Source organism: Arabidopsis lyrata (assembly GCF_000004255.2).
Source record: "Arabidopsis lyrata subsp. lyrata unplaced genomic scaffold ARALYscaffold_3, whole genome shotgun sequence".
Taxonomy (NCBI): domain Eukaryota; kingdom Viridiplantae; phylum Streptophyta; class Magnoliopsida; order Brassicales; family Brassicaceae; genus Arabidopsis; species Arabidopsis lyrata.
In genome coordinates this window covers 8,294,940-8,307,677 of record NW_003302553.1, presented here as the reverse complement: position 1 = coordinate 8,307,677, position 12,738 = coordinate 8,294,940, and the positions used below count along the sequence as shown (strand labels likewise).

The 12,738-nt window shown below is 33.8% G+C and overlaps 3 protein-coding genes across 3 annotated transcripts; all 3 read left to right on the top strand.

Moving 5' to 3' along the window:
• Positions 1–840: 840 nt before the first annotated feature.
• On the top strand, positions 841–4,159 carry LOC9321370 (abscisic acid 8'-hydroxylase 4). The gene is made up of 9 exons (XM_021033888.1): positions 841–1,507; positions 1,590–1,911; positions 2,035–2,184; positions 2,275–2,523; positions 2,609–2,698; positions 2,790–2,868; positions 2,998–3,104; positions 3,207–3,325; positions 3,858–4,159. Exons 1-9 carry the CDS (start codon positions 1,314–1,316, stop codon positions 3,952–3,954), a joined length of 1,407 nt encoding a protein of 468 aa, XP_020889547.1. The 5' UTR covers positions 841–1,313; the 3' UTR covers positions 3,955–4,159.
• Positions 4,160–8,543: 4,384 nt separating this feature from the next.
• Positions 8,544–10,880, top strand: LOC9321369 (LAG1 longevity assurance homolog 2). Its single transcript, XM_002885257.2, has 6 exons — positions 8,544–8,859; positions 9,032–9,243; positions 9,372–9,527; positions 9,827–10,012; positions 10,100–10,278; positions 10,533–10,880. Exons 1-6 carry the CDS (start codon positions 8,740–8,742, stop codon positions 10,550–10,552), a joined length of 873 nt encoding a protein of 290 aa, XP_002885303.2. The 5' UTR covers positions 8,544–8,739; the 3' UTR covers positions 10,553–10,880.
• A 51-nt stretch (positions 10,881–10,931) lies between these two features.
• Positions 10,932–12,713, top strand: LOC9319237 (UPF0496 protein At3g19250). Its single transcript, XM_002885256.2, has 2 exons — positions 10,932–11,334; positions 11,419–12,713. Exons 1-2 carry the CDS (start codon positions 11,256–11,258, stop codon positions 12,420–12,422), a joined length of 1,083 nt encoding a protein of 360 aa, XP_002885302.1. The 5' UTR covers positions 10,932–11,255; the 3' UTR covers positions 12,423–12,713.
• Positions 12,714–12,738: the final 25 nt, after the last annotated feature.

Below are 12,738 nucleotides of genomic sequence, written 5' to 3'. Positions count from 1 at the left end.
GAAGTGATAAAGCCGGCTTGTGAGCACCTAGATTTATTCCGTATTTTAGTATCATGTCATGGTATTTTTTCAACAGATAACTCCCACGTGACAGGAAAATAACAAAAGCATCAAGATAGATATAAAATATAATGATAATAAATAAACAATATATTAGATTGAAGGAGCTAAAAAGGTGAAAAGGTTAAATATTTAAATATAAGATTCTCATCTAATTTAGTCGAAGAGATAGAGAGATCTCTGTTTTTTTTGGTCAATCGAGATAGAGAAATATATGTTTCAATAATTGTAAGGACTTAGATCCTTGTATTTTCTAACGTCTCATATTTTAAAAGAAAACATTAGAAATATAGAAAATCTTTGTCAAATGTTATATAATTTTGAAAGAAAAAATTAGTTTTGTAACAGTTTTCTCTTAAATGTAATACAATATTGTTCATAATTTCATTTTTTTCTAAAATAATGTACCATTAGAGATTTTTTTTTTTTTTTTTCATTTTTCTCCCAAAGTGAAAGACCATTTGAGATGGTTTTAGAAACTTCGCAAGTCAAAGCATTTTTTGTTTTTTTTTTGGAAATCCATGTTGAGAACAAGTGATGTGATTTCAAGAATTACAGCTCAAAGAGATGAGGATACTATTTATAAAAAATTGATTTTCACACATTAATATTTGATTGGCGGATATTTTTCTATATATTAGCTTCTTGTAAACAAAACAATTAAAAAGAAAATGCTGTTATATTTTAGCTTTTTCTCACTACGGAACATTGTAGTTGTAGCTAATTACACTGCTCATTACCTTGAAAACCAAGGCAGTATAACAACAATAATAAACCAAATCGCGATTTCTAGCACCCCCATTAATTAATTATACTATTATAAAACATATATTCATAATGAATTGAAATATGAAAGTTGTCTATATCCTCAAAATAAATAAGAATCGACAAGATCTAAATTTAGATCTATTCAACTTTTTCGCCTGAGAAGCCAAAATTGTGAATAGAAGAAAGAAGTCGTCATCTTCCCACGTTTGGACGAAATAAAACATAACAATAATAAATAATAAATAATAAATAATAAATCAAATACATAAATCCCTAGTTTGTCTCTATTACTCTACAATTTTCTATGTGTATATATATACCCACCTCTCTCTTATGTATTTGTGTATGTTGTGTTCGATTTTATATCTTCCAACTTCTTTCTTCTTCTTCTTCCTCCTATTTCAGATTTCAAAATTTTTCATCCTCCAAAACATTTTATATTTTTATCATCAACGGAACATTACATATAAATTGGTTAATAATCGATGGCTGAAATTTGGTTATTGGTTGTACCAAGCCTCATCTTTTGCTTGCTTTTGGTAAGAGTGATTGTTTCAAAGAAGAATAAGAACAGTAGAGGTAAGCTTCCTCCTGGTTCCATGGGATGGCCTTACTTAGGAGAGACTCTACAACTCTATTCACAAAACCCCAATGTTTTCTTCACCTCCAAGCAAAAGAGGTAATTTAAAAAACCTTGTCCCTCAAGTTACTTTTTGGGTTATGCTCTTAGATTTAGAAATGTTTTTTCTTTTGATATATAGATATGGAGAGATATTCAAAACCCGAATCCTCGGCTATCCATGCGTGATGTTGGCTAGCCCTGAGGCTGCGAGGTTTGTCCTTGTGACTCATGCCCATATGTTCAAACCAACTTATCCGAGGAGCAAAGAGAAGCTGATAGGACCCTCTGCACTCTTTTTTCACCAAGGAGATTATCATTCCCATATAAGGAAACTTGTTCAATCTTCTTTATACCCTGAAACCATCCGTAAACTCATCCCTGATATCGAGCACATTGCCCTTTCTTCCTTACAATCTTGGGCCAATATGCATATTGTCTCTACCTACCAGGAGATGAAGAAGGTAAATATATGTTCATACGTTTACAACAAACGAACTCACACAATGCAATTCCTTGATTGAGTTTCTTTATCAGGTTCTCTGAGATCTCCTAATTAATACTCAAGATAATCTTGTCTCTTGCAGTTTGCGTTCGATGTGGGTATTCTAGCCATTTTTGGGCATTTGGAGTGTTCTTACAAAGAGATCTTGAAACATAACTACAATATTGTGGACAAAGGCTACAACTCTTTCCCCATGAGTATCCCCGGAACATCTTATCACAAAGCTCTCATGGTAATCTCATCTCTGGAATAAATAAATGAACCAATATCCGGACATTATAAAGTAAATTTTGACAAACTGACTAAAGCTTGTTATAAATAGGCGAGAAAGCGGCTTAAGACAATAGTAAGCGAGATTATAGGCGAAAGAAGAGAGAAAAGGGTCTTGCAAACGGACTTTCTCGGTCATCTGCTCAACTTCAAGGACGAAAAAGGTCGTGTGCTAACCCAAGAACAGATTGCAGACAACATCATCGGAGTCCTTTTCGCCGCACAAGACACGACAGCTAGTTGCTTAACTTGGATTCTTAAGTACTTACATGATGATCAGAAGCTTCTAGAGGCTGTTAAGGTTTGATCATGCACATGCATATAATTTTTTCCTCTCTTTTGTATATATATGCACTTAAATCTATGTATATTAATGATGATTGCAGGCTGAGCAAAGGGCTATATATGAAGAAAACAGTAGAGAGAAGAAACCTTTAACATGGGGACAAACGAGGAATATGCCACTAACACATAAGGTAATAGATAATCATATAATAATATTTAAGTTTTATATATGAACCACCATTAATATATATAGATCTCATGTTTTAATGTTATTTGAAATAGGTTATAGTTGAAAGCTTGAGGATGGCAAGCATCATATCCTTCACATTCAGAGAAGCAGTGGTTGATGTTGAATATAAGGGTACTAATTAAATCATTTCACATTACTAGAACATTCTATATATTAAGCTTTTTATTTTTATTTTATTAAAATGTGGTGGTCCAAATGAATATAAATCACTAATATTTTTTGTAACTTGCATGTATGCAGGATATTTGATACCTAAGGGATGGAAAGTGATGCCACTATTTCGGAATATTCATCACAATCCGAAATATTTTTCAAACCCTGAGGTTTTCGATCCATCTAGATTTGAGGTAATAATTAAGAAACTACATGCAAAATTAGAACTTTAATAAGTTATTTTGATAAAAGATAGATAATCTAACGTGTTAATTTGTCGAAAATATAAATTGAAGGTGAATCCGAAGCCGAATACATTCATGCCATTTGGAAGTGGAGTTCATGCTTGTCCCGGGAACGAACTCGCCAAGTTACAAATTCTTATATTTCTCCACCATTTAACTTCCAATTTCCGGTATTTTTTTTTCTCTTCTTATTTTGTTTTTTAGACAAACGATAATAGTTAACTTGATTCCATGCACGGCGGCAAGCCTTTCTAAATTAGTCTAATCTATGGTTAACAACATGATTTTACTTATTATCAAACTATATATATATATATATATATATATATATATATATATATATATCAGCTACGTTATATACAGATTTGTCTAAGCGCAAAGCTACCCATGATCACTTTAAAGTCTTTCTCTATTTGCATAACTAGCTTAATTAATTTTCAAATCTTAATTTAGTATAAACGATGATTTAATTTACATCATAATTCTGTTGCCATCTTAACAACGTGTCAAAAACATGATTTTGAAATTTATGATCGTACACAAAACATAATAACGACTTTGCATAGTGACTTGTCTAAACATGATTAAACACATCACTTCTCCTAACAAATAAAGTACATATATCTTATTATGACTCAAACAAATGCTTTCACATGTGATGTACTAATGATGTATGTTGTTGTTATTTAATTGTCTATGCAGATGGGAAGTGAAGGGAGGCGAGAAAGGAATACAGTACAGTCCATTTCCGATACCTCAAGACGGTCTTCCCGCTACATTTCGTCGACAATCTCTTTAGTTCTTTAGTTAAACCATCAAATTCTATTACTAATCTTTGTCTTAATTAGCCAAAATTAATCTAAATTCGATTAAAAAAAAAAAAACCTTGTCATTTTTTAAAAATCATTGTTGTAGTTCTTAGGGCGTTGTTACATGTAACAACTATGATGAAGTAAAATGTCGATTCCGGTATTATAGTCGAAATTGGTCGATTTGGGGTAAAATACTTTATACACGTGAAGGGAGAGCAACACGACCACAAAGCGTGAATGTGAAAAAAAGCAAATAATACAAAACAAAAAACTAGAGGTGTGTGTGTCTATATGTGAGTGGACTTCGAAAATGACGTGGCTACGATAAAATAAAAATAGAGCATCTTCTCACTTTCATGAGACTATGCCACGTGTCGTTAAATAACTTGGCCACCTAGAAAAAAAGAGTTTTTCAATTTTAATAAAAAATATGAAAAGAACAAAAAATGGGGTCATCCCCGGTTTTCATCATATCTTGGAGGAATGGTCCTCCCTACATGACAGTGGCCTTTGCCTCCCTTTCTTTTATTTTTTGTTCACCTTGAATCAATTTTTTTTTTTAAACGATAGAAGTTTTCTATCTTTTAACCCATAATCTCTTTTTTTTTTTTTATAAACCCTATCGGTTATCCGGTCGGCCCCGGTAGGAACGCACCGAAGTACTACATAGTGGACTGGTCCACTGTGTTAACGGTTAGGCCCTTACGGGCTACCACTCTGCCTATCCCGAGTTTGGAATGCCTTCCGACTAAGTGCCAGGGGGTAGTCAGGCCGCCTGTATTTCTGGCTACCAGGTATTCATCATATCTTGGAGGAATGGTCCTCCCTAACATGACAATGGCCTTTGCCTCCCTTTCTTTTATTTTTTGTTCACCTTGAATCAATTTTTTTTTTTTAAACGATAGCAGTTTTCTATCTTTTAACCCATAATCTCTTTTCTACTCAGCTTTTAATATTGTTATGTTTAAAACTTTAAATGTATATCACCTTTTCCAAATCGGAATAAACTAGCTAGTGATCTATGAGTATTCATTCTCAGTATCACTAAATCACTATCTCCTTACTATATTTTCAGAACCTATCATTCAAATTATTGCTGAATAGTGTTTTTTTTGTTTCTCATTTTTTCATATTGTTAAATAAAATTTTAGACAAAAAAATTATATAACATTCTAGAACTGTATCACAAAAAAAGTTTGAAATTGCAAACGCAAATGAAAAAGAGATTAATAAACGAACCTGTATTTTTGTCTTGTATTTTTTTTTTTTTGGTAAGTAACATATATACATTTGAAACAGTAGACGACCTTAATCAGTGTTTTGGATCTTTATCTTGAATAACTATTGAAATCATTTAATAGAAAAAGTGATTACTTATAAAAGCTACAACACCCTTTTTTCCGGAGAACTTACACTAAAGAGATGATATTTAAAACTGTTCTTAGTTCCAAAAGAAAGCCTTACAAGGATATATCATCAAAGGAATCGAGCATCACAAGGGTAATCATCATCACACTAAAATTAGAACCACAAAAAATGGAAAAAAGGAAAAAAAAGAAAAGAAGAAGAATCAACATTGATCATATAAAAGGAGGATTCCTTTATTTATCATTAGTTATTATTGTCATTGATAATAATATTTGGGGTGTAAATTAACATGGGAGTGTTGAGTGTTGTACCAATGAAAATGTAAAGTTAGCTATGGGGACCTAATTTACGAACTGATTTCCTTTTCGGTTTTTAGTCTATTTTATATCCATTTTTGTTTGGTGCTCCTACTCGTGCAACCAAACATCGCCATTTTTCAATTATTCCGTTTTATAAGAAACAAAAATTGAAAATTGAAAAGGAATTTAAAATCTTTATATATTTTACGTGTTGTAGTTTATCTGTTTCAATCTTTTATATTTGTGTCGGAAATTTAATACTAGTTGTTGTCCCTTTGAGTGTGTGGTGGGTGAATTTTTAATTCACATGTAAGGAATTGACAAGTAATTATTTCGGTAGCCGGGTATTTTGAAAAGATTCTTTTTTTTTTTTTTTTTTAATTTTTGAAGAGACATTTAGATAGATTAAACACATGAAACCATAAACTACTGGATTCTAAAGATTTATTTCTATTATCGGTTAAGTGAAATAATAAAAACATATATAAACTTGTAAAGACCATGGCAAAAACAGTTCCTTAGAAATGTTATGTTTTGAACGAGTTATACCAAAAAAAAAAAGTTTTAACATGTTGAATTTTAGTTTCAGTTATTATTTTGTGAATTTTCTATATTCAGAAACAAGAAAATTCACACCTTTTTAAAATATTGTATTGTAGGTATGTCGTATTAACTTGGGTGGTTTGAATTTGATGAAGTGTTTGTTAATCAAGAACTCGGGTGGGGGTTTTGTTCTTACGCCCAAGGCTATTATTGCATTAAATATTCACATATCCTAGTATTGTCGCTCAACAAATTAGCGGATTAGAAATATCTATCCATTGGGCTTAAGCATTATTCAAGAAGCCCATTTTTTTCTTGGTTCTGAAATTTTGTAGGAGTAAGCAGAAAAGATTGTGATTATAGATGACAATTTATTTGTCAACGAAATTGGTTAGAAATAATGAGTCCAAGCGTGACAAATAGAAAGACAAGTGCTGAAAGCATGAGTTCTAAAGGTCGTGGATGGATCAATCTTGACTGGTCCTAGGCACGAAGCGGATATCCGAAAAATTTGAGATATTTGTTATTCGATTCGTCTCAACCGAATACTTAATTTTGTGATTTGCTTTGATCCGAAAATTTCTGGATATTCGGAAAATCGAATATTCGGATTTTTTTGTGTGATATTTGCGGATATCCGCTTCGATACTTCTGCATCTATTAAAATTTTAAAAAGTTAAGCGCCTCGTGTAAAACTATGAAGAATAAGATAAAATTTGGGAAAAAAAATCGTCGCAGGATTCCAACTTCTTATTTTAAGGGACATTGATTTTTTTTTAAAAATATATTCTCCTTCACCAATAAAAACTAGGGAAATTGTTAAAAATACCCCTTTTGGTGTGCCCCTTTTCAAAAATGCCCCTTTTAGATGTCTATTTTCAAAAATACCCCTTTTTAAATCTGAAATTTTTATAAAGTTTTATTAGGTTTATAAGGTATTTATGGATTGTAACTACTACTTGAAGACTCGATCCAAGTATTTATAAGGATTTATAAGGTGTTTTAAAAGGTTTTACAAGTTATTTTAAAGGATTTTTAAGGTTTTTCAAAGGTTTTACAAGATATTTTAAAGGTTTTTAAAGGTATTTAAAATGCATTTATAAGGTATTTATAAAGTATTTATAAGATTTTAGATACATAGAAATGTAGTTTGTGTATGTTTTAATAATATTACATACATATTTGGGTAAATCTTATATTTTTAAGAGTATTTTTTATAAGGTTTTTAAAAAGGGGTATTTTTGAAAAGTGTAAAAGCCCCCTAAAAACTATTAAATTGTGTCACAAACACATGTACAAGGATAAAAAACTGAGTTTAGAGATACAAACCAAAAATAGATACAAACCAAAAATATATTATGATATACATATCAAATTTCTTTTACCAAAAATATATCTATATACTAATATATATCAAAAATTACAGATCGAACGGATATCCGACTTTAAAAAAATCAATATTTGTTATTGTCTCGGTTTTCACGAATACTATATTTTCCTATTTGGTTTGCTCCAAAATTTTACGGATATTCGGATTTTTCGAATCGAATTAAAACGAATACCGAGTCGAAGTGGATCTCACGAATATTTTGCCTAGGCCTATCTTGACAAGTAAGTGAAGATAAAGAAAACTAGAAAGATTACTATATACCAAGTACCAACTAGTAGACATATCATGCATATTATATGATTGATCTGTCACGTAGATAACATAATTTTAGATTTGAACATGCTATTTAATTTCAAAATACAAATTGAAAACATGAGATATGGATACAAATTGGTAAGAGCTTTTCAAACCCCTTTCGAAAAATATCAAGAACACTTAGATTGACGTAGAAAAGTATCCTCGAATACTAAGACTAATCGTTGTCAATGACTTCAAATCGGGGAGACACATTGAAACAAGGAAAAAAGCCAAACCACTTGCATTCTTAATTAAGTTTCTGAATATAAAGATTAACATACAATATAAACAAAAACATGTTTCAATTAAAAAAATAATTACAATGTTAAGGGGAACATGATGATTGCTTACACTTGAGCATCATGCTCCTGCTTTGGTTTAAAGTTAATCCAACCTTCTAAGTAATCCTTTATCGTAGTCGTAGAGCCTAAGTTTTATAATTACTCTCATTTAGCTGAATTGTATCTTTTTTTTTTTTTTTTTTTGTAATGTTAGAGGTAATAATCTTTATATAATTGTTTAAGAGCTGAGATAAAGAAACTTGTTCATATATGTAATTGTTTTAAATAAAACACGGTTAATAATACTACTAGTAATTATAAGTTGTTTGTTTGATTAAAAAAAAAAAAGCAATAAATAATGAAAAAGGAAGGTCGTGAGATCTCAATTTCAATTTCCCAAAGGTATTTTCCAACCGGAGGATTTAAACGTGCTCCGAATCTCTTGTCTTCCCTCAAAAGATTCCAATCAATTTCTCCTCCAATTCCGCGATCAAATTCTCGGCGCGGCGAAGGTGTTGCTTGTTCTACAGGAAGATTTTGATTCTTCTGTTGGATGATTTCTCAGTGAAAAGAGGTATTTCTTCGGCGCCGGACATGGAATCATCGGTATCATCACCGTCACCGTCGATGGAGGTGTGGCATTTCCAGATTGCTGTCTATTTCGCTTTCGGATTCTTCTTCTTGAGGCTTTTCCTCGATAGATTCGTCTTTCAAGTAAGTAAGAGAATCTCCAGTTTTTGGTTCCAACGGAAGCTTTTATTGCCTTTGTTAGCAGAGAGACTTGTATTAAATTCGCCTTTAATTTATCTCATCATGTATATGCGTTGACACTTGAAATTCTTCAACAAGTATGAGATTCTCATTGTTGTTCATCTTTATCAATCAGAGGATAGCTGTTTGGCTTTTGAGTACCGGTTCTTCTCCGATGAAATTGAATGATGCTACTACTCGGGCAAAAATCGTCAAATGCAAGGAGTCTTTGTGGAAATTGTTGTATTATGCTGCTTGTGACTTTTGCGTTCTTCAAGTCGTTTATCACGAGCCGTGGGCCAGAGATATCAAACTCTACTTCGACGGTTGGCCAAATCAAGAGTTGAAGTGAGTAATCACATCCACATTCACATTTGCTAGCTGCCTTGAGTTCGTTTCATGGAATAGTTCCCTGGACATGTGATTCATTATTATAATGGAAAAGCGAATTAGCTAATGTTGTTTTGTCTTTGTAGGCTTTCAATAAAGCTTTACTATATGTGCCAGTGCGGTTTTTATATGTATGGTGTGGCTGCGTTGCTTGCATGGGAGACAAGAAGAAAGGATTTTGCTGTCATGATGTCTCACCATGTAATTACAATCATCCTGCTTAGCTACTCCTACTTAACCAGGTAATTTGACCTTGATTCATCTATTTGTATCAGACCATCCTTTGTTGCAAAGAGTTAATCATTTAGCACCTAGATTTAATCAGTTCATATCTTTAGTAGCACCTAGATTTTGAAAGGATTTGTTAAGTTTAACAAATCAATTCAATGTAAAAGACCTTTTACTCAAATAAATAAAATGCATTTGTTTTCTTGTAAGATTCGACTGTTGTTGACTGATGTTTTGTTGGTTAGTGAGCTATAGAGCAACCTATAAAGATTAAAAGATTATTGGAATTGTTTTGTTTTGTTTTCTTCTGCAGTTTTTTCCGGATTGGAGCAATCATCCTAGCCCTTCATGATGCAAGTGACGTGTTTATGGAAACGGCTAAAATTTTCAAGTACTCTGAAAAAGAATTTGGGGCAAGTGTGTGTTTTGCACTATTTGCTCTCTCCTGGCTATTGCTACGGTTGATATACTTCCCATTTTGGATCATCTGGGCCACGAGGTAGACACACTTTATTCTAACTCTTTTTAGTTATAATGTCTCGATGTCAATGTTTGATCTGACATTCACACTCTTTTTTTGTTAAAGCATTGAACTCCTGGATTATTTGGATATGACATCAGCTGAAGGCACGATCATGTACTATTCTTTCAACACAATGTTACTGATGCTTCTCGTTTTCCACATATATTGGTGGTATCTCATCTGTGCCATGATTGTAAGACTACTTAAAAACAGAGGAAAAGTTGGAGAAGACATAAGATCCGGTAAGGCTTTTGTATCTTTCTTTAAACTAGGTTTAAAAAGAACTTGTTGATATATCTTTCATATGAGTCTGGCTCATTTTTCTCTATTGTTAAACCGGCTAGCTTTATGGGCCAGATGACTTTTTTACTGACTTGCAAAGCCACAAACTATTATAGTCTTAATTGTTGTATGTTGTGTTGGCTGTGTAATGAGGATCTACTGAAGTTTTTGAGTAACCATTCTTTTGGTCGTTTGGTTCTTTTGTCGATGGCAGATTCAGAGGATGATGATTAGTCTTGCAAGCATGACAGATACGGAACATGTTTCCACTTCTCCGACTCCAACCAAACTATTTTAGCTGCTGAAGAATTTGTTCACAGCTTCATTACCTTACTGATTAGAGTTGGAGGTAAACAAAAAAGAAGAAAGGTTATAGTTTTCCTTTTTTCAGTTTTGTAATTGTAGGCCCCATTTCGTCATTAGACTGCATATTATTCGCTTTGACATATAAAGAAAAAAAAAAACAGAAACTCTGGTTCGGTACTGTATAAAACAATATTGGAAGTCTCTCTGTAAATGCAATTCCCCATTGTATGGTTTTCAACACCATAGCCTTTTGTTATGGAGCTCATTCTTGAATTTTTTTTTCTGTTTAGTCGTTTTGGTTAGATTCATTCTTTCTTTTTCCCAATTAAATCAGATTTTCGATAGCTGTTCACAAAATGTATAATGATTTGAGTAAAAGCGAAATATCATTCAACACAAACCTTCCCACGATGACAAAAAGCCAAACACCACAAGATCTTGTAGCATGAATCGGCTCTCAACAATGGACTCATCCTTGTTTTGATATTACTTGAGAGGCCAAGAACATATATGACTAAACTAAAAAGAAAGTAATTAAGTCCTTCAATTGATAACCAAGTTAAAAGTCAACGTTATGAGCTATTATTATGATTCAGTAGCTTTCCATTGATGAATCAAGTTCGGCTTCTCGATGCCGCACTGTTTTACCTTCAAGCCACCTTCTGCGGAGGCCTCTCTCGCCGACGACCCTCTTCCCCATTCTTCTCCAGGTATGCATCTCGTTACTCTGAAACTGCTCACCACGTGTTCGTTAAAATGCCTGACTGAGTTCTTCTTTGGCCTCTATTGTACAGAGGGTAGTGTGGCCTCCACTTTTAACATCAGCCTCGAGTTGGCTCACGCTTTTCAAACCCCTTCCTACCATGATATACGTTCACGGCTTCTTGCGGTTGACCCAACACAAGAAAATCTCGAGCTGTTTCTCTCTCAAGAGCTCAAACCAAAGAATGAATGCGTTCAGGAAGCTCTTAGTCTTAGACACGCCAAGCAAACTACACTTACCAATCTTATCTCCACTTTCTTCCAACACAGCGAAGACGCTACCCGCTTTTGTTTGAATCTTTACCAAAACGTCCACAGTGCTCGCTGCCACCTCTACACACCCCTCTTAGACCTCTTCAAAATCTTTCCCCGTGATTCCCATTCCGCTATTGACGAGTCCTTCTGTAACTTAGCCTTCGATGTTTTCCTTAAGCTTGACACGTTTGAAAACCCTTTCGCATCTCCTGAATCTCACAGCTTTCAAGACACCCAATTATGCTTTTATCAGCTGGCTGACAAGCTGGACACCCGTATCCGTAAGTCTAAGTCACGGGTCCGCCTCCTCCATCATGCCACAGCTGGTTCTGCCTTGTGTCTTGTTACTGCTGTTGTTGCGGTTGCTGCTTCTGCGGCTTTTATCGCCTATCATGCACTTCCGACCCTTGTTGTTGTTGCAGGTCCCTTGTGCACTCCCTACCTCCCTCACAGTTTCAAGAAGGAGGAGTTATCTAACATTTCTCAGCTAAATGTTGCTGCCAAGGGTACTTTTGCGCTCAACAAAGATCTTGACACCATTGACCGTCTTGTCTCCCGTTTGCACACGGGGATTAAAAACGACAAGCTTCTCATTCGACTTGGATTGGAGAGGGGGAGGGACGTGTATTCAGTTCAGGAGTTTGTGAAACAGCTTCGCAAGAGCCATGTTAACCACACCCATCAACTCGAGGTTCTTGAGGATCATATTTGTCGTTGGTTCACTAACGTTAACAAATCCAGATCGTTGCTCCTTAAAGAGATCCTTCGTCCCCAAACGTAAGCTTCTCAACCTTTTTGTAGCAGTGGTTTTTTGAGCTTATCCGAGAGGACAACAGGACCGGGGCAATGTATACAGGACGTTGCATGTCTGTAGCCGGGAATAAAGACTTTATATAATCATATTGGATAGATCATAGACTTGCTTGCCTTAAGCAGATATTGGATGTTGTATTGGTTCATATCATCACATCCGACAAATCTTTTGTTTTTTCACTTCAAATCAGTAACATTAGCTGTTCACAAAATGTGTATGCTTGAAGAATAAAATCAAGTCATGAAGAGAATTATGAAACCAACTTAATCTACAAAAGGTATTA